Source organism: Martes martes (genome assembly GCF_963455335.1).
Source record: "Martes martes genome assembly, chromosome: 1".
Taxonomy (NCBI): domain Eukaryota; kingdom Metazoa; phylum Chordata; class Mammalia; order Carnivora; family Mustelidae; genus Martes; species Martes martes.
This window is the reverse complement of record NC_137888.1, coordinates 151,513,501-151,538,917: the sequence shown is the minus strand read 5'-3', so window position 1 is coordinate 151,538,917 and position 25,417 is coordinate 151,513,501. Positions and strand designations below refer to the sequence as shown.

At 45.0% G+C, this 25,417-nt stretch overlaps 1 protein-coding gene across 2 annotated transcripts in view; it reads right to left on the bottom strand.

Annotated features, from left to right (window-relative positions):
- Window positions 1–25,417, bottom strand: part of TRANK1 (tetratricopeptide repeat and ankyrin repeat containing 1) — a 98,509-nt gene that overhangs the window by 20,407 nt on the left and 52,685 nt on the right. For both annotated transcript variants that reach the window (XM_080801146.1, XM_080801147.1), the window contains exons 10-17: window positions 21,627–21,788; window positions 19,668–19,922; window positions 17,711–17,887; window positions 14,370–17,285; window positions 8,895–9,094; window positions 8,249–8,386; window positions 3,794–3,940; window positions 1,488–1,644 (exon numbers count right to left, since the gene is read on the bottom strand). In XM_080801146.1, coding sequence (XP_080657272.1) covers window positions 1,488–1,644; window positions 3,794–3,940; window positions 8,249–8,386; window positions 8,895–9,094; window positions 14,370–17,285; window positions 17,711–17,887; window positions 19,668–19,922; window positions 21,627–21,788 — 4,152 coding nt within the window. The remainder of the gene's footprint in view (window positions 1–1,487; window positions 1,645–3,793; window positions 3,941–8,248; window positions 8,387–8,894; window positions 9,095–14,369; window positions 17,286–17,710; window positions 17,888–19,667; window positions 19,923–21,626; window positions 21,789–25,417) is intronic.

Here is a 25,417-nt window from a genome sequence, read left to right as displayed (position 1 = left end):
AACAACACACTTAAGATTGTCCTTTTACTGGTGTTCTTAACACTACCAAGACAGAAAATAAATTGTGACCTTGTTTCATTCGGAATCTTTAAATGCAAGAAAATTGTCTATTTTGATGATCTCTTATAATAGGTGCCAGAATCTACTTTGGGGATGAAAGGAGTAGGCACCACAGGGAAGATTAAGAATGACCACAGCAAGCCAGCACCACGCCCCCCCCCCACCCCAAAGCTTTTTGTTGAAGAAGTGAAGCCCGGGGGCGAGGAAAGAGGCCTGGACAAGGTCACATGCCTGCACAGGTGGAAAGTTCTAATGAGAAGCTAGGGTTTCTTCATTCCAAGACTTCAAATTTCCCCATTACACCTAACAGCCAGGGCCGAGAAACAGAACAGCTAACCCTGGACACAGGCTGAGCCATTGGCTGCAACCAGAAATAGTCTCCATAAAACTGGCCAGAAAATGCTCAGGAAAACAGCAGATCTCTGCACAGTGGCTGAGCCCTGCACTTTCCCCCATCCACAGAGAAATTAACTGCGGCCTGGAGGAGCCAACTTAACAGCTAACTCACAAAGACAACAATTTTCTCCTTTATGAAGGGCTGATGACTTCTCTGCGAGTTATCCTATCAGGAGATCTTCACTCCATTTTTTAATTAGCCAGCCTCTGGAAGTGATCAAAACAACACACAATATTGGTTTGGCTTTTTAAACGTTACAAACAGCACAGAAGGGGAAAAGTAAAAGTGTCCCTATATCCTCAACAACCTGCATTCACCAGTCCTAGGACCAGAGCAGCCACCATGAACAGTTCCTCACTAATGGACACTTAGGTCATTTTAATTGCTTATAATTACAAGTGGGGCTGTGAGGAACACTCAATGTGCATGTATCTTTGAGATTTTACACAAGAACATCTCTAGGATAGGTTGCTGGAAACAGGTTGCTGGGTCACTTTTAACCCAGCACATTTTTCTTTGACAGATCTTGCCAGTCAACTGTCCAAAGACTGTAGCAATTTGTGTTCCCCCAACAGAGCCTATTTCTTCTCAACCTCACCCAGGACCCTCACTCATATTTTTTTTTAAGGAGGCTCCACACACAACATGGGGCTTGAACTTATGACCCTAAGATCAAGAGTCAAGATGCACTTGACTAAGACTAAGCCAGCCAGGCCCCCGCCATGACCCTCATTTTTAAAAGGCCAATAAAAGATCTTCCCTGAAGGAGTTAACCTTCCCCCATCCCATTACAACCACACTTTCCCACACACCTTAGCAGTAAATACAAACTCTCATATCTCCAAAGAATGTGGAAAGGAAAGAAAGCACTTTCCAAAACCTATATCCTTTATACCTCACCGTAAGAAGTTGAGAGTAACATGTCTTGTTTTATTTTGTTTTGTTTTGTTTTGTCTGGGGGAGGGGTATTATATAAATGAGAGTAACATGCTTTGTATCCAAAATCCAGAATATCTTAATGAGATCTTACCTTTATTTTCATCTGTCTTTACAACTTGGACAAAATTTCTTCTCATGAAATATTTGAAAGCGGGAGCCCGCTTCTCTGGGTTTTCATCAAAGATCCAGAGGTTAACCCGGGCCCGTGTAATAGCAGTGTACAGTTGCTTCAGCTCTCCATTGAGGAGCTAAATTGAGGACAAAGACGGAGAGCATTTGTCTACAGCTTCTACGTGATACACTTCAGTGGGCTTACTCATTTTGGTGAAATACAGAAACCAAATTTAAGTATAGCAGAAGCGTGAGTGGGACAGGAGGCTCACTGTGGCCACAGCAAAGATACGTGAAGCTCCAGCAAGGGAGTACAACATTAGCACAGGACTGCCCTGATCTGCTGTAATTTTATATTTTGAAATAATCATAGGTTCATAGGAAGGTAATATAGAACGGTCCCATGTGCCTTTTACTCAATTTATCCCAATGGCTACATCTTACACAATTACTGTAACTTATTTTTACAAATTAAGCCAGTCATATACTTCTATGACCATATCATTAGTACAAAATTACTCATGACCTATGCCATGATTGACGGCTGCAGATATCAGGGGGTTATGACTTGAACATGGGGAGGCCCTACTTAATTAAATAATGCGCATTTCAAAATAACAGTGGATTTGTGGCTACCTAGAGGTTTGCATAGCTAGGCAGTGATTTAACTTTTATTTCTGTAGAGCCTTCTAGGCATTTACTGAAATAACCTGATAATTGCTATTCTGTTTGTTTTGCACTTTGTAAAAGACATAAAACCAGGGCAGTAGTTTCTCCCCAAAGTTTTTCATTTTACTGGTTCAGTTTTCACTCTCTCAAGTTCCATCAACCTCCATCAGTCAAGAACTCTAAAGAACTTCTCAGCTTTGGCCTTCTTCTTAGTGAGGCAGCTGCAATGTGAAGGGAAAAGGAAGCTGGGTCCCTTCATAGTGTAGTGGAGAAAAATCTGTCACCCCAAAATGTGGACTGCCATCTCTTTGGCATGTGGACTATCTTAGGCTGATTATTTTTAAGAAACAAAAGGTTCACAAAGAACCTTTGACCTTCCCCTTGACTGCCTAAGAGAATTTAGACAGAGAACCTGCTGCAGGAAGGGAGCAATCACCCTAGATAACTATAGTATGCATGAACTAGTGGTGCTAAACAGAAAGCACCACAGCAAAATCTGTTTGTGTGAACTCCTCTCTGGGTCCCATTGTTTCTGGATGGCCCAGCAAACATTTGCTTACCAAACATTCATCTTTTTCATATTCTTGTGAATTGCTTTCTTTCCCTTTGAAGCCCTAGATCCCTAGCCCCTTCTCCTTGGTTCGGGATGACATAAATACCTCATTTTGCCTGTTTTTGGAATCTCATGTTTATGTTGATTCCCTGTACATACATAATTAAACTTTATTTTCCTTTTTTAACTTCTTTTATTTTTTTTAAGATTTTTATTTATTTATTTGACAGAGAGAGATCACAAGTAGGCAGAGAGACAGGCAGAGAGAGAGAGGGGGAAGCAGGCTCCCTGCTGAGCAGAGAGCCTGATGTGGGGCTAGATCCCAGGACCCTGGGACCATGACCTGAGCCAAAGGCAGAGGCTTTAACCCACTGAGTCACCCAGGCGCCCCTCCTTTTTTAACTTCTTTTAAAGATTTTATGTATTTATTTGAGAGAGAGAGACACCATGAGTGAGAGAGCAGAAGCACTGGGCACAGCAGAGGGAGAGAGAAGCAGACTCCCCGCTGAGCAGGGAACCAGATGCAGGGCTCGATCCCAAGACATGACCTGAGCCAAAGGCCGATGTTTCATTGAATGAGCCATCCAGGTGCCCCTAAATTTTATTTCCTTCTGTGAATCTGTTTCATATCAATTTAATTTTCAGACCAGCTAGAGGAATCTTAAAAGATAGAGAATTATTTCTTCGTTCCCAACAACAGTCAAGCCTGGTGTACAAGTCTCCATGAACTACTATCCTGGACTTCACAGCTGAGTTCCCTGTCAGCAACTTCAAAATTTCTGAAGAGAGTTGAGTTCCAGAGGTCAATAGTAGGTACAACCCTCCCTTTTTCACTTTCAAACAGTGCCCCACCCATCAAGCCCCACTCTCTGCTGAGAAAAGAAAGACTGAGATCCTTGCCATGCCTACTGCCATCCTCCACTCCCTGGTGTTGATGCACAGGAAAGCCAGGCAAGTACCGGGCTCTATTTTTAACCTCATTTTCTCATCCAAACCTTGTTTTCTGACCACACCCCTCCAACAACCCTGTCAAATAAGCATATGGACAAATGGCAAAAAATCACCTTGTACATTTCTGGATTCACCATGAGAGAGCGACCCTGGGAGGAGCTGGGTTTCTCCAAGGGCACTTCAATCAGTGGTTGGTTTTCCTGTCTGGAGTCAGATGATGAAGGCGTAAATGAAGAAATGATCTTCCACTCCTTGTAAGCCTGAACAACAATGACAAATTAAAAACCAATAGAATATGCCCCTCAACTGTACACACAGTCTCATGGTAAATTAAGCCCCTTTTCCTGGCTTGGGGGTCCCCAGCCCAGCTGTAAGGAGGGGGCCATCCTATAACCTCAGTTGAAGGGACCTCAGGTGGCACAGGGAGGGAAAGGGGAAGCTACCATGGAAACTCTCCCAGACAGCTGGCCAAGATGGCTGAGAAGCCAGGCACACACACCCACTTCCAAGAGGAATGCTAAACACCCGGGAAGTTTCTTGCTTAAAGAATTTCAGCAAGCAGTACGGAGGTAGGAACCCAGTGTCCTTTACCCCTTTTCACAATGTGTGAGAGATGCCACTTAGTGTCAGCTGTTAAGACATATATGACAAAATTTTCTAACTAAATTATTTACTCAAGGATGGAACAAAATTCAGGAGCTATGGAGTACAGTGTGCATAGGAGACTGAGAACAGACAGAACACATTTTTATCTCTGTTCTTTCACTCCTTAGCTATGTGATCCCAAACAAATTGTTTATTTTTTTCCTCCACGTCTCCTTTTCTTGCTCTCTAAAATGAGGATGACAGAACTATCCAAGTTTGTTTGGAAATAAAAGGAGATAATCAATGTCAAGTGTCTAATGTAAACCTTGACAAATAGTTGGTATTTTAGCCGTGTGTCCCTTTATCTAAACTCAACCACAAAACCACAGTGACTATGTAGACCAGAAGTTGGCAAGTTTTTTTTTCCAAAAAGGTCAGAGGATAAAAATTTCAGGTTTTGTGGGCCATGTGGTCTCTCTCACAACTACTCTACTCTGTTATTATCATGCAAAAGAAGCCATTGTCAATTATGTAGATGAATGGGCATGTGTGTCCCAGTAAAATATTATTTTTCAACAACAAAACTGAATTTAATGTAATTTTCATGTGTCATATAACATTATTTTCCCTCAATTTTTTTTAACCATTTAAAAATGTAAAAACCACTGTTAGCCCACAGGCCATACAAAAGTAGGCAGTGGGCTGGATTTGGCTTGGTACCATGGTTGGCAGACCCTGGGAAAGCTAAAATGCTCAGAAAACATGCAGTATTTAGAAGGCAGAATTCCTATGAAATTTCAGATTTCATACTTAACTGTATCCTGTGAGAGTAGCTAGTTAACTCCCCTCAGCCTTTACTTTTCCACGTATAAAATGGTGCTCCTTGCCACCAATGTATCTTCTCAAGAATAATGAAAACATGGAGTGAATACAGTTCATGACCTCCTTTAAGTCACCCCATAACTTAAACTAATAAGTATCAGGTTAAATGCTTTAAGCACTAATTTATTTAATATTAATGAAATTATTATTACATTAAAATTATTTTGATATTAAAAATGTAAACACTGTCTATTAAATAAGGATGGTTATGCTACTAACCAATTATGGAATTAATCACCGTATTCTGAAAAGAGATGTGAATCGTGTAATCATTGAAGTAGTTGGGAGTTAAAAAAAAAAAAAAGCTTTCAGGACACATTTATGACTGTCCTCTTTGTAAAGCCATTCACACCCTGAATTTCTGGCCAAGGAAGGCAGGCAAAAGACACAAGCATTTTGACATTTGCAAGGCTCTCCTGGCAGACAGCATGAGGCGCAGACCAGCCAACCTTGGGAGGGCTAGTAAAAGCACACACAACGTATTTTAAAACTGCTGAATGAGAAGGAAAAACAACTCATACGGCCCAGGACTAACCTGTTTCCAGGAATAAAACACACTGTACTTTGAAGACATAGCCTCTGAGGAGTGAGTATATGTATTTGTAGCAAGAATACAGGCCTACAGCACCTGACAATGAACGAGTGTAAGTCTTCCAGCTTCTTCTATTGGGACTGATCATTGTGAAGGTCACCTTGGTGGGGCCTATTCTCAAAGTGATTAACCCATAAAAGCTGTGGTTTTCTAAGTCCCTCCTATCCCTACACGCAGGAGTACGAAGGAAAGGACTCCCCTGGGAGTCCTTACACTGAGGCTGAGTGTAAATGGCAAGCACCCTTCTAAGTCCCCACAGGAGGAGTGTTTGGGGGTGACTGGGAGAAAGACTGCTGCTCCCCCAAATGAAGCCAAATCCTAGAAGAGAAGGACCTGGTGTAACCATTCTTTGGTCTCTTCCCCATCTCAGAAGATGCCCCTGGCAACTGTGTAGTTGAACAGGGAGCAACAAATCCTCTGAAGAGAAGAATCACACACCAAGGCAATAAGAACACCCCCACACACATATGCAGGGAATGTCTTCCAGAAACATAAACCGAGGGTGGAAGAAGAGGCCAGGGGTGGGGAGAAGAGATCTCCACTGTCCCCCGTGTCAAATACAATTATTATGCAGCAGCCTGCAGCCAGTCACCCCAAAGGAAACCCAACATGAGGAGCTAGACCTCAGGTGACTGAAGACTTAGGTGATCCCTGTCTTTCCTCTGCTTTGATTAAAGCACTTCCTCTCATTTAGAAACGAGATGTTTTTTGGTCTTGACTCTGTTGATAAATGCAGGGTGTGCTTTGTGTCGGGGGAAATGCATAATGACATTCCCCAGGAATCAAGAAGCACCACACAAGGAGTCTTTTTGGAAGTCTTATTGTGCACATGGGATGAAGTGGATGATACTGAAAGATTCCACTTGTGATTATTTTAATTTTATGCAACAAACTGGGCCATTGGTTGGGAGCACAGGGTCAAGACCTCTGGGTGAGACAAATAACTGGATTTTTCTTTCACAAACAGAATCGACCACAAGTTACAGATCCGTAAGTCCAGAGTTCCTCGGGCTTCTTACTGGCACAAGCATACAACTGGCAGTTAATAAAGGACAGGAACAACAAAGTCTTACCCCTTCCTCTTTCAGCACAGCCTCGGTCCAACCATGACCAATGGATGTATTATGAGAAAAAAGAGTTAGTTCTCAGAGAATAAAAATGGTTCCAGGATTAATGAAAGTGCATCTGATTTCATTAGCAAAAGTCAATAGAAAAGGAATGCACTTAAGGTATGGCAGTGATATACTCATCGTGGAAGGTTCTGGAAGCCAATTTGCATGCGGGGCTTTAAAAGGAAAGGAGTATAGAAGGAAGATCGCAAAACTGAGAAATCAGAGCATCTGAGTTGGTCTCTAGGCTCTGGCATCTACACTATGACTATGGGCAATTTACTTAATTTCCATGACCCTCAGCTTTATCTGTAGAATGAGGGTAATGAAAATACATACAACCTCAGAAGGTTAGTAGAGGATGAAGGGAAACAAAGCATTGGAAAGGGACTTTATAAAACGTGAAGTACCCATAGGAATACTAGTCAGAGGTATCATCAAGGCAATCCTATTTTTTTAAAAGACCAGAAAAAAAAAAAAATCAGGACTCCATTTAAAATAGTCAGTTCTGGGCAGGTTTTAAGGGGTCAAAGATAACAGTGCTCCTCACCTAAGTATGAACCACAGCCCCTTCAAGCATGCACCATGTGCAGTGGGAAGTCTGCAACAGGGACCAGGACACAGCCAGCTAAGTGCCCAGAGGAGACCTCCCAGCACAGTCAGCAGCCAGCCTGAGCCCCCACCGAAAGACAGTGGTGAAAAGGAACCAGTGGCTCGAGTTGGTGACTCTATCCATAATGTACTGAGCTCGGGAAGAAAGACCATCCCAAGGACTCAGGAGCCAAGTCAAAGCGGTGGGCTGGCCCGGAGGTCCTGGGGGTCGATCCAGGGACTCTTTCACTGCCATGGTCTGCATGGGCCGCAAGCAGTGGTGAAGCCATGCCAGAAGGGAGCTCCCAGGTGGGGCAGCTGTCCTCATCCCCCACATTACCTGATCCAGTGGCCAGGAACCAAGCCTCATTTGTCTTCCCGGAGTTTTCTCTTTCTATGAACTGAACTTGCCCAGTTCTGTCCTCATAGGGCGGACACTGCTAACCTTGCCTTCATTTGCAAAGCTCTCCTTAGAGCTCACTCCAACTGGAGCATCCTTGGGAGTCAAGGATAACAGAGCTAGTGAACACTGGCAGCTGGCACTCGGGTACCAGGCATTCAGAAGAAAAAGAGAGCAGGGCAGGGCACGGGAGAACCAGCCCATGACACACTGGGAAACCACCCACTGCCACTGACAAAACCCATATCCAAGCACACAAAGCCCCCACCAAATGGATGATGCTCCAGAACGGAAACAGGTACCTGTGACAAACTCACTTCTACTCAGCTCCACGTTCTCTTTCCCAGAGCGGAAGTGTAGCTCATACATATATGCATGCACAGCGTGAAAAGAATTCAGCATAACATACCTCAGAGTCAGTGAAAAAGTTGTAAAGGAGGACATCGTCAAATTCTAAACCTTTTGCTTCATACACAGTTAGCACAAGGGCTAACCCCAGCTCTTCTGGAATTTTCTCTTTTGCCATTTCATTAGCTACAAGGATTACCTGGGGGAAAAGAAAGAAGAAGGTAGGAAAGAGAAAACATCAAGTTCTACAATGAGGGATCTGGAAAAGCTCAGTCAACTTCTGTGGGAGGCAGGTAACATCTTTTTTCTTTTTTAAAAGATTTTATTTATTTATGTGACAGACAGAGATCACAAGTAGGCAGAGAGCAGGCGGGGGGGTGGAGGGGGAAGGCAGGTTCCCTGCCAAGCAGAGGGCCCCATGCGGGGCTCAATCCAGGACCCCAGGATCATGACCTGAGCCGAAGGCAGAGGCTTAACCCACTGAGCCACTCAGGCGCCCCAGGTAACATCTTTAAAAAGAAGTGGCTGGCCTGGATTTGGTCCACCATTTGAAATATTAACAATTGCTCCCTCACCTGGAGCTGAAATTTACCCATTCTGGCAGAGGAGCTACTGAACTCTACACCACAGAATAATTCACCCTCCCAAGCCTTTTTTCAACCACAAACTGCCTTTTATTTCACAACAGGCAATCCCAAGAAGCTCACCTGGTGGGCTCCGAATTCAATAGGCTGGGTTTTCCTTTTGTTCCCTCGTAGCAAAATTGCCAAGTCGCTCACACTGCAAGACTCCAGGACCGTTGGTTTGGGACCATCAAAGAGGCCAGAATCCCTGGGGAGGCGATCAAAAGATTCCGGGAAATAGAACTGAAGTAAATCCACCACCCCAGATGCCAGATTGAGGATTCCTGAGATAAAACAGAAAGCACATGTCAGATATGGAGCAACACGACGACAACACGGCTGGGGGGTTTTCTGGGTGCTTTTGTGCTTTTTTTGTGGGTTTTTTTTTAATTTGGGCTTTTTTTTTTCTTGAGAAACAATATTGGTCCTGATAATATGGATAATTGCAAGTCAGTTTCTAGTTCCCATTAGATTATCACTTTGGCTCTGGTTAGTATTACTCCAGGTACAGGGCATGAAGGCAGAGATATGTTGCTAAGAAGGTTTTGTTGGATCTCATTCCCGACCTGCACTCATTTTAGAAAAAAATTACTTCATAAAGAAAAATCAAGGCAGAAATATAATTTAAATAATTAGAGCTGTTAGAATGCTAATACAAGAGGCTGGCATAGATGGTAAGAAAACAAAAATTATTAGGACCTTCTCATTGGAGCTTGGAGCCAGAGAGACATTGCCATGGTAACAGCAGTGCTGAATGTTAGGTGGGGGCCGAAGGCAAGGCCTCCAGCACCCTCCCACTGGGTTTATACCCAGCTGAGAGGTCTAGCCTAAGAAAAATGGTGGACATGGAGAAAGGATTTTGTGAAGAGTTTTCTCCCTGGGTCCTGTTGCTTATCTAAGCTCTGAGTAACGTGGCCAGTCACACAGACTGAACACTACCACCATGAGACAGGCACCTTCATAAAAATATCCCATTTAATCATCAGGACTGCTCAGCGATATAGATCAGACAATCCCACCTTTACAAGCAGAGACTCCAATGTCTAAGAAGTTAGTAAAAACCTCCAAGTGATAGGATTTGAAGTTGAACTGAGCACAGAGCATCCTGGGTCTCTCTCCATGGTTCACTTTGTGCCGTGTGCCCTTTGCCTGATGGCAAGTAGAACACCGTGTTCTTGGTAGAACCCCATGAAATGGCCCTATGTGTTCCCACTGCTATAACCAAACAATAAGGAGAAATTTTACTTCCCAGTAGTAATATTATTAGATGTATACAGTTGGGAGCACAAGTGGAAATTGCTTAACTGAAGCAAATCAGCTGCTACTGAGGTTCCCTCCTCTTTAAAAGCTAGCAAAGGCCAGAGGTATGCATTAGTGAGAGAGTCAGAAAAGGGCACAGAAGTATTGACTACAGTGATGAATGGGAATCCACAGAAATGCCCTTCCAGAGAAACTAGATGAATAATTTTTAAATGAGCCTACCCAAAGAATAAAAGATGGTTCCACCATAAAAAGGATTGAAACTCTGACACCTCCTACAGTGTGGAGGAGTCCTAAAAACATTATGTTAATCACTTAGCCAGACACAAAAGGCCACATATTGTATGATTCCTGTTACATGAAATGTCCAGAAAAGGCAAATCCAGAGACAGAAAGTAGGGGGTGAGGGGGAATGAGGAGTGACTGCTAATGGTATAGGGTTTCTCTTTGGAGTGATGAAAATTCTGGAATTGGGTAATGGTAATGGTTGCACAGCCTTGTAAACATATTAAAACCAATAAACTGTATATTTTAAGCCAGTAGTTGTTATGTTATGTGAATCTTAATTTTTTAAAAAGGGAAAATATTCCCTAAACATAGTATATATTCACTACATAATCAATAAATACATGTGTGTGATAAATGCATTTAATGTATATAAAGAAAAAAGATCAAAAGGAAATGAAAAAAAATGTTAGCCATGAATGGCCTTAAAGGTAGCTTGTAATTTTTTTTTTAACATTTTAGGTGTTTTATGAAGTCCCTAAAATCTAGTACATATGATTTGGGCTTTTTCTGGTTCTATACACAGAAGTATATACACACAGTCTTCACTCCATTCCAAGATGGGGTTTATGTAGTCATTGTCCTAATGGGTTACTTAGCAAAAACATCAAAATCCCTCCCAGGAACAACTCTTTCTGCCATGCTCTTTCTTGCCAATCAGAAAGGACGCTGGCTCCAGACCAGTGGCACTGAACCAAGGGGCCAGTTGGAATGAGGGGCTCATTCAACTCCTCATGCCAAATCCTTCTACTGGATCCAACAATAGAAAAGGGGGTGCCACTGCACCCACATCCTGAGGACAGAAAGAGTGAGTTACATGCCTCGGTTACCCGGCCCACACACAGTGCCGGGCAGGGGAGCTCAATAAACACCTGAACAGATGAACGAGGGCCAGGGCTCTATTTCCTATTAAGAGAATCATTACTTTGTGCCAGCTCTTGCTACACAATCCAAGTCCCAGGTATAAGACCACGGAGAACAAGAAGTTGAACTGCTCAGATGCAGCGAGAGCCTGTGATTTTTTTTTTTTTTTAAATGCACAATCAGTGAGGAATTCCAGAGACCTGGAAACCTGGGCTGAGTTGTATGATAGAGCTACACTCTGGGGGGCCACCTGCATTCTAATCATTTTCTGACTCCTGAGCTAAACAAATCAGTTTTAATCTCATTTTACAATGTGTGTGGGGAGAGGGTGGTATGCATGTATTTTCTCTTCCCACCAAACTAAAGCCTACCTGAGCCGCATCTAGAAAAAGAGCATCTATCAAAAACCTACAATAAACATCAGACTTAAATGGCGAAATGGTAAAAATATTCCCATTAACAGCAGAAATAACACACAGATGCCTGTTAAAGCTTCTGTTTGAGGTCCCGGCCAATTAAATAGAACAGGAAACAACGAATGATAAATATGGAAAAGAAGATGATGACTGACCTTATCTGCAGAAAAATGCCATAATCTAAAAGTTAGAATGTTCAACATGATTGTTAGATTGACCAGCTCAACATATAAAAACCAACAGCATTCCTCTATACCAGGAATAACTGATAGAAAATGTAAAAAAAGAAAGAAAAGAAAAGAAAGAAAGGGGGGCAGCCATAATAGTTACAAAAAGTATAAGATCCCCAGTACAAATCTAACAGCTGTGTAAAATGTCTGGGGAAAATTATAAAACAGTACTGAAAGCACTAAGAGAAGACCTGAATAAAGAAATATGCCAACGTCATAGTTCAGAAATCCCGAAGATGTAAAGATGTGAATTCTTCCCAAAGAGCAATAAATTCAATGAAACTCCAATCAAAATTACAAAGAGTCAGAGAATCTGATAACTATGGCAAATGTAATATCATGCTAATAGTGCAAGAACAGACAAATGAGACAAATCAAAGGAAAGAGTAAGCCTAGAAACAGAGTCCCAGATATGTAAGAAAAGCCACCTTACAAATCAGAGGCAAGGATGCACCAAGCAGTGAATGGCATCAGCACAACTGATTCTCCATATGGAAAAAAGTAAAATTAGATCAGAGAAGGGTTAGTTCAATAAAGACAATGTCACGCCACACATACATTTTAAACAGATAAAATTTAGTTAGTTAAATTTACTCAAATTTAAATACCTGCCTACATATAAAAAGAAAAATCGAAAACCATTAGAAAATTATAAAGGAGACTATCTTAATAACTTCAGATGAGAAAAATTTCTTAAGACACCAAAGGGCGCTTTCTCTCTCTCTCTCTCTCTCTCTCTGTCAAATGAATGAGTAAAAAAATCTTAAAAAAAAAAAGGGCGCCTGGGTGGCTCAGCGGGTTAAGCCTCCGCCTTCAGCTCAGGTCATTATCTCAGGGTCCTGGGATCGAGCTCCACGTCGGGCTCTCTGCTTAGCGGGGAGCCTGCTCCCCGCCCCACGTCGCTTCCTGCTGCTCTGCCTACTTGTGATCTCTCTCTCTCTCTCTCTGTCAAATGAATGAATAAAAAATCTTAAAAAAAAAAAGACACCAAAGAGCAAATCGAAAAGTAAACATTCATAAGTTAAAATTTAAAGTATCTTCCTACTAAAGAATACCGTCATTTATACGTCATTTTACTGTAACAAAGAAAGACAAGCCCTGCAATTTTTATAATCAACAAAGGATGAGAAGGCAAAAATTCATAGGGAATTCTTTAAAAATCAGGAAGAAAAACAACTCATTAAACAGGTAAGCAAAGGAGAACGGGCAATTCACAGAATACGGAATCGCCGGTAAACACATGAAAACACACCACATCTCAAGAAAATGGAAATTCAAACTGTACCAGATGTCATTTCACACCCATCCCAAGAGCAAAGCAAGAGGATATAACATAGATCCTGGGCACCTGGGTGGCTCAGTGGGTTAAGCCGCTGCCTTCGGCTCAGGTCATGATCTCAGAGTTCTGGGATCGAGTCCCACATCTGGCTCTCTGCTCGGCGGGGAGCCTGCTTCCCTCTCTCTCTCTGCTTACTTGTGATCTCTCTCTGTCAAATAAATAAAATCTTAAAAAAAAAAAAAAGATCCTCTCTCCCTCTACCCCTCTCTTGAGAGGATATAACATAGATCCAAAGAGATTTGCTCTGGAAGGTTCGCTCCAGCATTACGTCACAGTGAAAAACTGCCGGGAGCCTACAATTCATTACTGGAAAATGAGTAACAAACTGGTACAGCCATAAAATGGAATGCTAACGCTAGTTAGACATGCAGGGTCTAGAGTACCACATCATCAATATGCAGAAACCCCAACATGTAACATGAAGCAAAAATACAAAGTAGCAGAAAGATATGTCTGGCATGATCCCATTAAATAAAGTTTCTAAGCATGTAAAATGGTACTCTGTATTGTTCATGGACACATGCAGGACACAGGAGGTGAATGGGTGAGCATTATAAACCTAAAGGAAGGATTATGGCATGGATGTTGTGTTTTTCAAACCCTGCGTGCCTCGGTGTCCTCGGTAAAATGGGAAGGCTGCCTACCCGGCAGGGTCATTGTGAAGATGAAGTAGGGGTGGTCTACACCGGCTGTCTCGCATCACGCCTGGCACAGAGAAGGGGCACAACTGAGGTTCATGTTAAAAGCCTCTGCATATGTGCTATCTCCCGCCATGCCCTAGCCCTTTTTTTTTTTTTTTTTTTTTTTTGGCTTCTCCTTGGGAGAAAAGCTGCTTTGGGAATTAATCTAATCAACATATCGCTTTATGTGCCACAACACCGTGCTTCCCAAGTGCTTTACCAAAAGTTCCCAAGCAGTTTAAATGTTCCCCTGTAATGTTTTCATATCATGGCAAGCTCCCTAAGATGTAATTTCCACTCAACCACAGCTTGAATTATCAACCTCCGAATGAGGAGCAGCAGAAACCATAAGACTTCTTGTTCGTGGGTGCATTTCCCACAAACTCCGAGATACTCTCCTTACTTCAGCTACAAAAGCCTAACAAAATAGTGCAAGATGGTGCCCAAGCACCTTCCTTGCAAGGAAGCACAAAGCCTGAACATACCCGAATGGGACCTGTAATTCTGGTACAGCTGGTGGATCTTCTTGGGCTTCCGGACGGCACACTGCTTGTCCACCGTGTTTCGGCTGGCGTAGTGGAACAGAGAGCGCAGGTCGCTGAAGCGGAAGGCCACACCCTTCATGATGCTCTGGGCCGTGTCTCCCGTGAGGAACATGGCATTGGGGTCATTGATACATTTCATTAGCAGTGTCAGTTCGGCTTGGGTAAAGTCCTGAATCTCATCGCCGTAGAGTTCATGGATGGACCACGGGAGCACCTTGAGCTTCGAAAGCCTCCGGGACAGGTTATACAGAACATCTTCTTCATCGAAATAACCTTTCTGAGACCTGATCTGCTGGTACAGGCAGAAGAGACTGTAGATCTCACTCCTGTCTTCCTTGAAATTTGGGGACCGCTTCCTCCCTAATTTCTTATACGCTTCTTCTGTGAGCCACCCCTGGGGGCAGCTGAGGGCCTCAAAAGACCCCTTCAGAAAAGATTTTATTTCTTTCCAAATCAGCGCGGGGTTGTAGGAGGTTTTCCCTTTGATCATTTTCGGCCATATTTCATTGGCGAATACCTCAAATGTCACATACACCCGGGGGTCACTCTCACACATACGTGTTTCTGGAGCTTTATCCTCCTCACCATTGTCCCCGTCAGCCTCGGTTTCCTCCTCATCCTCCTGCCAGTTGGGGATGGTCAACTCTTCCTGTGTGGACCACCCCTCGATGGCTCTTTTCAAACTGCCATCTTCATTTCTCAGAAAAAATGGTTTGGGCAGAGAAGCATCAAGCAGGAGAAGCAGCTGCTTGGAAGTGACAAAGAGAGGAAAGTTCTCGTCCCTTAAGTCCTGAAGTTTGTGGACATTAGGTTCCAGTGGTTTGTAGTGACTGGTGGCCTTGGTAGACTTGGAAAGCTCGATGAAATTCCTCTGCACCTCCTGACACAGGACATGGTTCTTGGTCACGAAGATCTGATGTAAATGCTCCAGCTGGTGGGGTTGCTCTGAAGCGCACACTTCGGCTGCCTGCCCGGGCTCCCCCGGCTCTCCACTGGGTCCCCCTGCACAGGCTTCACTATCCTGATCCTCATCTATGCTGTCCACTGTTTCCACTTCCATGGAACCTTCCTCTTCCTCCTCCTCCACTTCCTCCTCCTTGTCCACTTCTTCCGTACGGGGACCTTCCTTTCCGGATTCCACTTCCAGACTTCTCTTCAGCCATATCTGCTTGGCCAGCAGTGGGCTTCCTGCCTGCTCCGCCTTCTCCCAGTAAATGTGGAATTTCTTCCACAGCCTGTACAAGCAGCAAGTGGTCTTCCCAGTGCCACTCCGCCCAATGAGGATGATGGGCTCCAGCGGCCTGGGGTTGAGGTCAATCACAGCATACTCCAGCTCACCCACCCTGAAGGGGTACTCCACCGTCGCTGTTGTGTCATTGAGGATGTTGGAGGCCATGCTATTACTGAAGCTGTGGAACTTCATGATGTTGTACTCCGTCTCCACGGCGCTGGCCGGAGGGAAATACTCCGGGTTCGCGTGCTCCCGGTTCTTCTCGGCCTCCGTGTCCTCCACGTAGAAGCGTGGTATGCGCTTTTGGATCTTCACGTTGGCTGACAGCTGGCCTTGGTGGATGCCCTTCAGCTTCTTCCGCAGGACACAGGTTAGGCCCCGGTTGTAGGCACTACAGATGGCCCTGATGGAGTCTGATAGCTTGCAGTGGTCCAAGACGATGTCCCAGATCCGGATGATTTCTGTGTAGACCCGACCCGACTTCTCCGGGCTCTGCAGGTTCCGCTCTGCGGCAGCGATGATCTTCTCCGGGTTCTCACTGCACCGAGGGGAGAAGTCAATGGCCAGCTCCCACAGCATTCGGGCCCCCTTGTCCAGCTTGGCCTCGAAGAGCTGGATGCTTCCCTTCAGGTGCTTCAGCCGCTTCTGCAGGCCCTGCGTCCACTCGCCATTCCCCAGCTGCTGGATAGCTAGGATGATTTTCTTCTTCATGACCTTTGTCATGACCTTACTGGACAGCTTTTTCAGCATTTCCGAGGTGCACTCAATCTCCCACGTCATGTTCTCAAAGTCCTGGAGGCAGGCCTCGATATCCTGCGTGTTCCAGCTGTCCGGATCATCTCTGCCCTCACTCCCTCTGTGGCCAGCAGGAATGAGCCGTGAGGCCCCGAGGCCTGCCTGCGCATGGCCCCCACCTGCTTCAAGGACACTGTGCTTGTTCCCACTTGAGTCAGAGCCTTGCGCCCCCAGGGCTCGCTGGAGCTCATCCTTCTTTACTTCTGTTCCAACACCCGTCTGAAGAGGCTCAGAGTCCTGAGGACAGTCCTCGGGGAGGGATGTATCCAATTCAACCTGCTGAATTAAATCTGTGATGTCCTGTATCAGGCGGTCTCTCAGAGAGCAGGGCCTGACAGCTTCAGGCTCCTCCCTCATCCCCTGCACATCCGGGAGAGCCTCCCAGCTGTCGGGGACCATGGCTCCTTCAGGCAGGGCCCTGGCAGGGATGCTGCACGGCAGTGACTTGGATGAACCCTGGGACTTGAGCTGAGACGTGTGGCCAGGGGCAGTGGGCCTCGGGAGCTTCCCTGGGTGGGCAGCAGGGTCCTGCCGGTTCCTCCGTTTGCTCTCCATCAGAGCTTTGTTCCAGGCCAAGAGCAGAGCGTCGTTCTTCTTGATCCGGTGCCTTGCGTCTTTGCCTTCTTTGTTCTTCAAGTTGAAGTTGATGTCGAACTTCACCAGCAGGTCTATCAGCTTCTTCATGCGCTTCAGCATGCCCTTCTGGAAGATGATGTGCATCAGCGTGTTCCCGTTGCTGTCCTGGCTGTTGGGGTTGAGGTAGCAAAATTCAGTAGGGTTGGACCAGAAGAGATCCAACAGGTGGCTGAGGAAGTTAAAACCGATGTCAGCTGGAAGACACAAAAAAATTGCTGTGAGTCCTAAGCCACTCTTCCCAGGGAACAGAGACCCCTGGGTTTGGAGAGATGCCAGCCAGGGCCATCTCAGAACACCACACCTCCCCAAGTACTCGATAATCCCGTGGCTGAAAATCAGGGACAATTTGCTCTCAAGGGATATGTGGCCACGTCTGGAGGACAGTCAACTCTGAAACTTAAGGCTCCTCCTCAGTCAACCCACCCTGACCATTCACCGTGATGGCTTCTCCTTCTCACCCAGCTATGGGTTGGAGGCCAGGGGATAACACGTGGGCCTGACCAAGAAACAGACCTTATTCAGATCGTTGGTTTTCCCAACAAGACGAAAAAGCGTAACATTGGTTCTACTATCCAGCTTCCTCTTCAAGGAAAAGACTGCTTAAAAAATAAAGGCTTACCATTAATGTCCAAAAAGATGTGGAGTGCTGCATGCAAAGGAGTATCACCTTCTGTGAGGGAGATTCTGCGGGGGTCTGCACCCTTGGTCAAGAGAAGAAATGCCAGCTCGAAGTCCTCATGTTTCAGGCACATGACAAGTGGCGTCTCCTGGCTGTCATGGAGACCCTCGGGCACGGCTGAGGAGACAGAGGAGAAGGGCACAACCCCGTGAGGGATGTACCCTGTGACAAGGGACTGCCTGGCTCACCTGAGGAGGAGAGGATGGCTTCTGCCATGTGCTCCAAGAGAAGAGCTGATGTTGACCCGACTTCCGAGGTGAAGGCTTCCCAGAGCCCTCAGAGTGAAAGCCCAACTGCTTCCGGTGTCCTGTTCATGGGCCGGGCCTCTCCACTCTCCTGCTCCCCTCTGTGTCCCCAGGCCCCATCTTCAGCACCGCCCGGGAGTGGGGACAGGGCCCGGGAACAATAGAAACCCCAGTGCCTGTCCAACACCCTACCAGACACATAGTCGGTGATCAGGATATAAGCATGGCTTCCTACATGCTTTGCTTCTAGACGCTTCTTCCTGAGGATGCCCACCTACCCTCAAATGGCATCTTCCCTGACACCTCTCCACTCCCAACATCAGCTTCCCTTTAGCTCAGTCCATGCCTCCCCTCTACGCTGCAGTCTCCCAGACCTGCACCTCTGCAATCTGCACACCCCCGCACAGCAGCCACACATTCACTCTGTCCCTGGTCCCCAGCACCCGATTGCAGGCAGGTGCTTCATAAGTGCTGGCTGACTCAGGAATAAAACAGGAAGTCCATGACAGCCACAGTTTCCAGCCAAAGGTAGTAACATTTCCCTCGAGGAATGGTTTTGAAGAAATAAACTATAGGAGGCATTCCATCTACCTCTCAGAACCTGTGGGAACAGCCAATGCCCAAAGGCTTTGTATGGCCTTTTGAGAGCTAAGGACCAAGAAAGGGCATTGCCTCTTAAACAGCCGAGCAAGCAGAAAACCACACAGCCACAGTGCTCTTCCAAGAACTTGCATGCGTGAGCTCATTTAACATTCAAAACAGCCCTGAGAGAGATGGACTGTTATTCCCATTTTATAAACAAGGAGATGCCTGAGACCACACAACTAGCAGTGGCATGAGTAGGGGGTTGGGAAATGGGGGCAGGAGGTAGTTGGGGTTTCCAAATCAGTTATAAAATAAAACCCAGTCCAGGGCACCTGGGTGGCTCAGTCGGTTAAGCATCTGCCTTCAGCTCAGGTCATGATCTTGTGATCCTGGGATCGAGTCCCGCATGGGGCTCCCCCGCCAGAGTATGCTTCTCCCTCTCCCTCTGCCCTTCCCTCCTCTCATGATCTCTCTCTGTCTCTCTCAAACAAGTAAAAAAAATCTTTACAAACTAAATTTTTAAAAAAATAAATAAATAATACCCAATCGGGCAAGGCACTGGCTCTTTCCAGACATACCTCCAGCCAAGTGTGATTGCGCTGATCACAGCGGCAAATGTTTCCGCCCACCAATTATTTAGCTGTTTCTTTACAAAGAAGCACCTCAAATCCTAATCCGCTGATTACAAAAAGGAATGCAGGAGAGTTAATAGGGACACACGAAGCATACTGAGTGCAGGGAAAAGTCTAGCCAGCAGTCGCAGTTGGGAGGAAAGGACCCTGTGTGCCACACCCAGGGCCAAGGGCCACCCCCCCCACACACACACCTGAGGTTTCTCACACAAGGCAGAAGAAAAGACAACAATGGTGACTAGAGTTCCCAAGGACGCAGAACTATGAGGCCAGCACCCACTGACAGGGCACTAACCTGGTCGCTGTGCAAAATGAGAAGCTGTGGAAGAAGACAATGGGCCAGAATTTAAAGCAGTCTCCAAAGTCAAGGGAAAGACCCAGGACCAGGTGGCACCCAAGGGACAAGTCTCCAGGGCTCACTGAGAGCATTCTCACCTCCACTGTCAATGAGGCAGCCCAGGAGCTGCATCCTCCGAGAGTCCCAGGTGCTGAGGCGGGGGATGACAGTGCAGAGGTCAAGGTCTGAGAAGTTGCAGCCTTTGATGAGGCAGTCTCCCAGCGGTGGCTCCCCACTTACTTTTCGGGTCAGCAACAGAAGCACTTCCGGCCATTTCTGTTTCTCCAGTAAAAACTTGATGAAGGTGTTGGCGCAATCACGGTTAATGTCACAGACCAAGTCGGGAGGAATTTCTTTCAAAAATAAGAATACACCACATTCCCAAAAAGGTTCATATGATTCCCCAGATACCACCCAACACCTTTAGGCATAATTAACAAGAATTCTCGGTCAGTATGTTTAACCTCTGGGGAAAATACAAGCAAGTAATTACTTTGGACAGCTACTCAACCACTCGTAAATGTCAGTATAAGCTCTGGCCATGTGACCTTCTGGGAAGGTCAGAAATACTTTAAGGAGAGTAGAGACTGGCCCGGGAAAAGAGCAGAATTGACTGAGTTAGAGTTAGAGCATTCTACTGAGATCAGAAGGACAGAGCATTCTACTGAGATCAGAAGGACAAGAACCTGGCTTAAGTTTTGCATAATACTAATGGAGAGTGTGCACTGAAATACAGGGAGACACTATAGAATAATTAAAAAGTTGAGAGTCATCAGGTAGCGATGGTCTAATCCTAACTCTTAAGTTCATATCATAATATGCTAAGTATTCCCATCTGATATCTAATGTACGCAGACAGGATGCTAGTTATCCCAGTTCATGATGCTGGTATATCCTGTAGATGAAAAACTTCTAAAAGAGGTCCTCAGTAAGTAAATTGCCAGATTTGGCAAATAAAAATAGACGTCAGTTAAATTTGAATTTCACGTAAACAACGAATAAAATTTTAGTATAGTTCATGCAATATTTGGGACATACTTAAACTATATTCACTGTTTATTCGAAGTTATAACACAACCAGCATTCTAGAATTTGTCTGGCAACCCTACCAGTAAGAAAGCAGGAAGGAAGAGAAGGGAAGAAATCAAGAGTTAACCTACATAAGAACAATTTTATTTGCATTTGCTGGTTTTTGCTTTCCACCATGTTCTAGGATTTCTAACAGGAATATTCATTTTGATGTTTAATATTTAATGTGAAAACCAGAAAAACAATTTTGTGTGAAGGACCCTGGATTAAGTGCTCCACACCCAACATCTCAGCAGATAAGTACCCTAGCTAATGCAAGAGTGAAGGAACTAAAGCTTAAGAAGTTAAATAATGGCCCACGGTCCCAGACTGCTAAGTGGTAGAATTAAGACGAAAATGTAAAACTCCAAGCCTTAAACACTAAGATCTGCTGCATCCCCTGAAGAGCACTTTTGTTCCGCTGGCCACCCCTTCCAGCACTCTCTGGAAAATCAAGAAATCTCAGCTCTTTGAATGGTCCCAGTGAGTACGTTACAGTCCATACTGACGGCCAACTTAAAAATACCAAAATACCAAATTTCACCTACTTAGGGTTTCTAGAATCTTCCCTAAGTATTATCTAAAATGTGTCATCTTAAGTTCTTTTCTAGAATTTTCCTCATTTCCCCATAGTGGAAAAAAAAATTAACATCCAGTTCCACAAGAACTTCATATACCAACATTAGCCAAGATCTATGGAAGAGAGAAATATCCAGGGTATTTAAAAAGGGACTGTATGTGCAAAAGTAATTCTAGCAGAATACGTGAAAAACCAGACACAGAGACAGACACTAGGGGTGGGATTTAGGTACTCCCGTTCAGGGTGGATGATCCAGACTTTCCACTGAATAACATTCGGTGCTGTTGAATGTTTTACACATAGCTCATCACTTTTACTTGTTTAATTAACTGTTTTTCAAGATATTAGCAAAGGGTTCTAATGGGCATAAATCATCTTCGGCACACCTGAATGTTGGGAGGAAAGTTACCTTGCAGAGAAGAAAGAAGGCGCAAGAACCTCTGAACTACTTCTTGCTTCAGAAAGTTTTTATGCAGTAGCCGGTTTCCTGAGTTCATGTACTTCACCAGCTGCTCAGAGGCCTTCCGGAAAATGTCAGTCTCACTAACAGGTCCGTCACCATTGTTCAGTCCTGCAAAGCAAGCAGGTGATGCTTCTGAAGACAGAGACCACAGCTGTGGGAGATTGCAAAAATCACCCTGGTTCTCCACCCCCTCTGTGGATACCCTTGTTTTGCCCGGTGACTTTGGGTCTCCTTCCATCGAGAAGCGGGACCTATTTTCTTCTTCCCCCTGGCCTGGCTTCTGGACTCGGTATGACGGATAGAAGAGAGTCATGAGATTTCTGTCCTTGTTCTGAGGTGGGGCCTCAAGAAGTCTGGCTTAGTTCTACTCACTCTCTTGAGACCCTGGCCGATGCCATGTGCACTGGTCCAGTTTCCACTTCAGGGGGACAAGAAACAGCATAGAACAAACAGGAATCGGTCTGCTTGTCCAAACTGAGGGTGCATAGATGTGAAAGAGCCTGGCCAAGATCATCAAGACCAGAGCCACTGGGAGGAATTCAGCTAAAGCTATGAAAACAGCCCAGCCTAAATAGCTGGCCTGCAGATCGGGAGCGAAAGAAATGCTTGTTGTTTAAAGTGACTAAACTTTGGGAGCAGTCTGTCGTACAGCAATAGATAACTGCCAGAAGCATTGAAGGAAGTGACAGCAAAAGGAGAGCTTAGCACCACAGTGACATCCAACCACATGCCAGCCACCTGTATGTCCTGGGGGCTAGCAGGAAAACCTAAGAGGAAGCAGCCACCTCTCTGGCCAAAGAAGGGAAGACGATATCCCCTTGGTTCAGTTAATTTGAGAAAGTAGTCATGATTAGGAAAAAAAAAAAAAAAAACCCTGATAGAATGTTGAAATGGGCAAATGTTTTCTTTGGTATCAGGTGATACACTCAAAAAGTACTGTTGCTCAAAACAAAATCTTACTGAGCACAATAGGGGAGCAAAAATTTAAAAATAGATAAATAAATAAAATAAAAGAGATGGACTATTTGAAAATGAGGAAAAAATGAAAAGCATCCTATCTTCATCGGGGTTTCTAGCAGTGATTGTGTGGAAGTGGTTCCCAGAGGAAGTGACAGGTAGGAAGCAGACTGGGGGGAAAGGGAGGAAGCTAGGTGGCCTCGCCTGATCCCACAGGAGAGCTCTGGAGAGAGTGTCCCTCCCAGCTGTCCCCACCCAAGGACTTTCAAACTCTCAATCTATCACTGGCTACAGGCTACCCTCGGAGGATGTGAATTCTCAGGCCCTTCTAGCTTAGAAGATCCCCAGCAAAACTGGCCCTATACTGCTGTTCCCTGTGAGAGGAAGCCTTAGGTGCTGGCTTCCCAAAGTGAAGGCACCCCCATGTTGGGGCACACAACAATGGTAAAAGGGATCTAGGGGATTCAAGCAGAGCTCCAACATCATCTGCTGTGCCTTCTCATACACACCTGCCTCACCTTTCAACAATTCAAGTCAGAACACCAGACACACACACACACACACACAGTGACGTCAGGGACAAATGCTCATTGCCCTCTACTCAAGAGACCTTGAGGTGTCAGAGAGAAGCAAGACCCACTTTAGTACCATCCTCCAGAGAAAAAGAAAGGGAAACCACTTAGCAAAAGAAGACCTACGTCACCTCAGCTAGAAGCCCAGAAAATGTCTATGCGCTCTGACAGTGACTCGGCCCTCCCACCTTCTTCCTAAAATACCTACGAACGCACAGAAATGGTGAAAACTCACAGTACAGAGAAATACGACCCTTGGAAAAGGAGCAACTTCCTTCACTAGCATGTGTTACTTGTCCCCCACCCTCCTGCCATTAAAATCTTTTCTAGAACACCATTCTCCAACTAGGGAAATTATAAGTCACTTGACACTGAACAGAAACAGACTAAGCTGACCAATGCAGATAATTATATGCAGTTGTACAATAAACGCATGGTTGTGTGGTTCAGAATAGTTAAGCAATGGGTCAGAGAAAGTTCCACCTGTCAGGAAAGAAACCAGAGAGTGATATAAACAATGTAAAGACATATAAAAGGAAAGGTGCTGGCGATGGTACCCCTCGGCAGACGTGGGCAACTTATTTATTACTCTGAGTTTGTCTGGTTTTCTTCTAAGTTTCCTATAAGCTTAGTAAGAGACAAAAAAAAAGTCAGAGGTGCGCCTGGGTGGCTCAGTTGCTTAAGCGGCTGCCTTCAGCTCAGGTCATGATCCCAGGGTCCTGGGATCGAGCCCTGCATCAAGTTCTTTGCTCAGCGAGGGGCCTGCTTCTCCCCTGCCTCCCATTCCCCCTGCTGTGCTTGCATGCGCACGCTCTCTCTCTCTCAAATAAATAAATAAATAAATAAAAGAAACATCAGAATATAAAGTCGCTTATGTATTATAATCACAGATTGCTTTTTAAAAGATGATTATGTAAGTGCTAAACACTAACAACAAAAAGACTGCATAAAATATACCAAAGTATAATTACAATAAATTTTTGTTTTTACATAAAAGTATGCTTTTACAAATTTTCTACAATGATATTCCTTTCCTATATTTTGTAATTTCTTTAAAGAAAACGTTGCTTTTATAATAAGGAAAAAGTATCATGAGCATCCTTTAGGTGGATTCTGGACGCCTGTATTTGCTGAAAACAAGGCACCGTTTCGGTGCTGAGGGATGGTAAAATGACAAATCAGGGCCTCTAAGTCCCAGGCTCTGTCTGTGGGGAAAATCGACACAGACGGAAGGTTCCAGTGTCCTGAGTGCTGTGTCTGAGGTGCCTGCATGAGTACAAAGCAGAAAGCAGCCGGGTCCCACTGGAGCTTGAGAGACAAGGCCTCAGAGGCCTGGAATGGTCCTCACTCTGAGTGATCAGAGATTATGAACCCTGAGAAGGAAGGCTCCAATCCGGTTCTTGAGCCGGAGGACAGAGAAACAGCAGCCAGAGAGGTGGACATGCTGCCACCTACTGGTGGTCATGAGAAGCAGGTAAAAGCCCCTAAGAGTTTTCACTTTCCCCCCAACTGCAGTCCAGAAGCAGATGACCTTCCTTATGACAAATCCTCAGAAGGTCACTAGTAGGGACACCTCGGTGGCTCAGCCGGTTAAGCACCCAACTCTTGGTTTCGGCTCAGGTCATGATCTCAGGGTTGTGGGATCGAGCTCTGCGCTGGGCTCTGCGCTCTGCACGGAATCTGCTTGAGAGTCTCTCTCCCTCTCTCTCCACCCCTCCCCCTATGCTCTCTCTAAAATAATAAATAAATAAATCTTAAAAAAAAAAAAAAAAGGGTCAGTAGTAGCCTAATGCTCTATCACAGATCTTATGTCATTCTCATTTCACCTTATCAGGGAGGCATTTTCTCATCCCGTATCATCACAAGAAGGGTGAGTACAGTACAATCAAGTGTTTTGAGAAAGAGAGATGATATTCGCATAACTTTTATTACTGTAGACTGTTATAATTGTTCTATTTTATTCTATTATTTATACTGTTGTTAATCTCCCACTGGGCATAATTTATAAATCAAACCTTATGGGATGTATGCATAGGAAAAAACAGTACATACAGGGTTTGGTACCCTCTGCAGTTTCAGGCATCCACAGGGAGGCTTGGAAGTATCCCCCGCAGATAAGGGGGGACTGCTGTATATAGTCCTGGCTGCTTAGGGGTAAAGGCTTGCTCCTTCAAGTGGGCTAGGCCTTCCCCAGGTACTCTGCAAGAG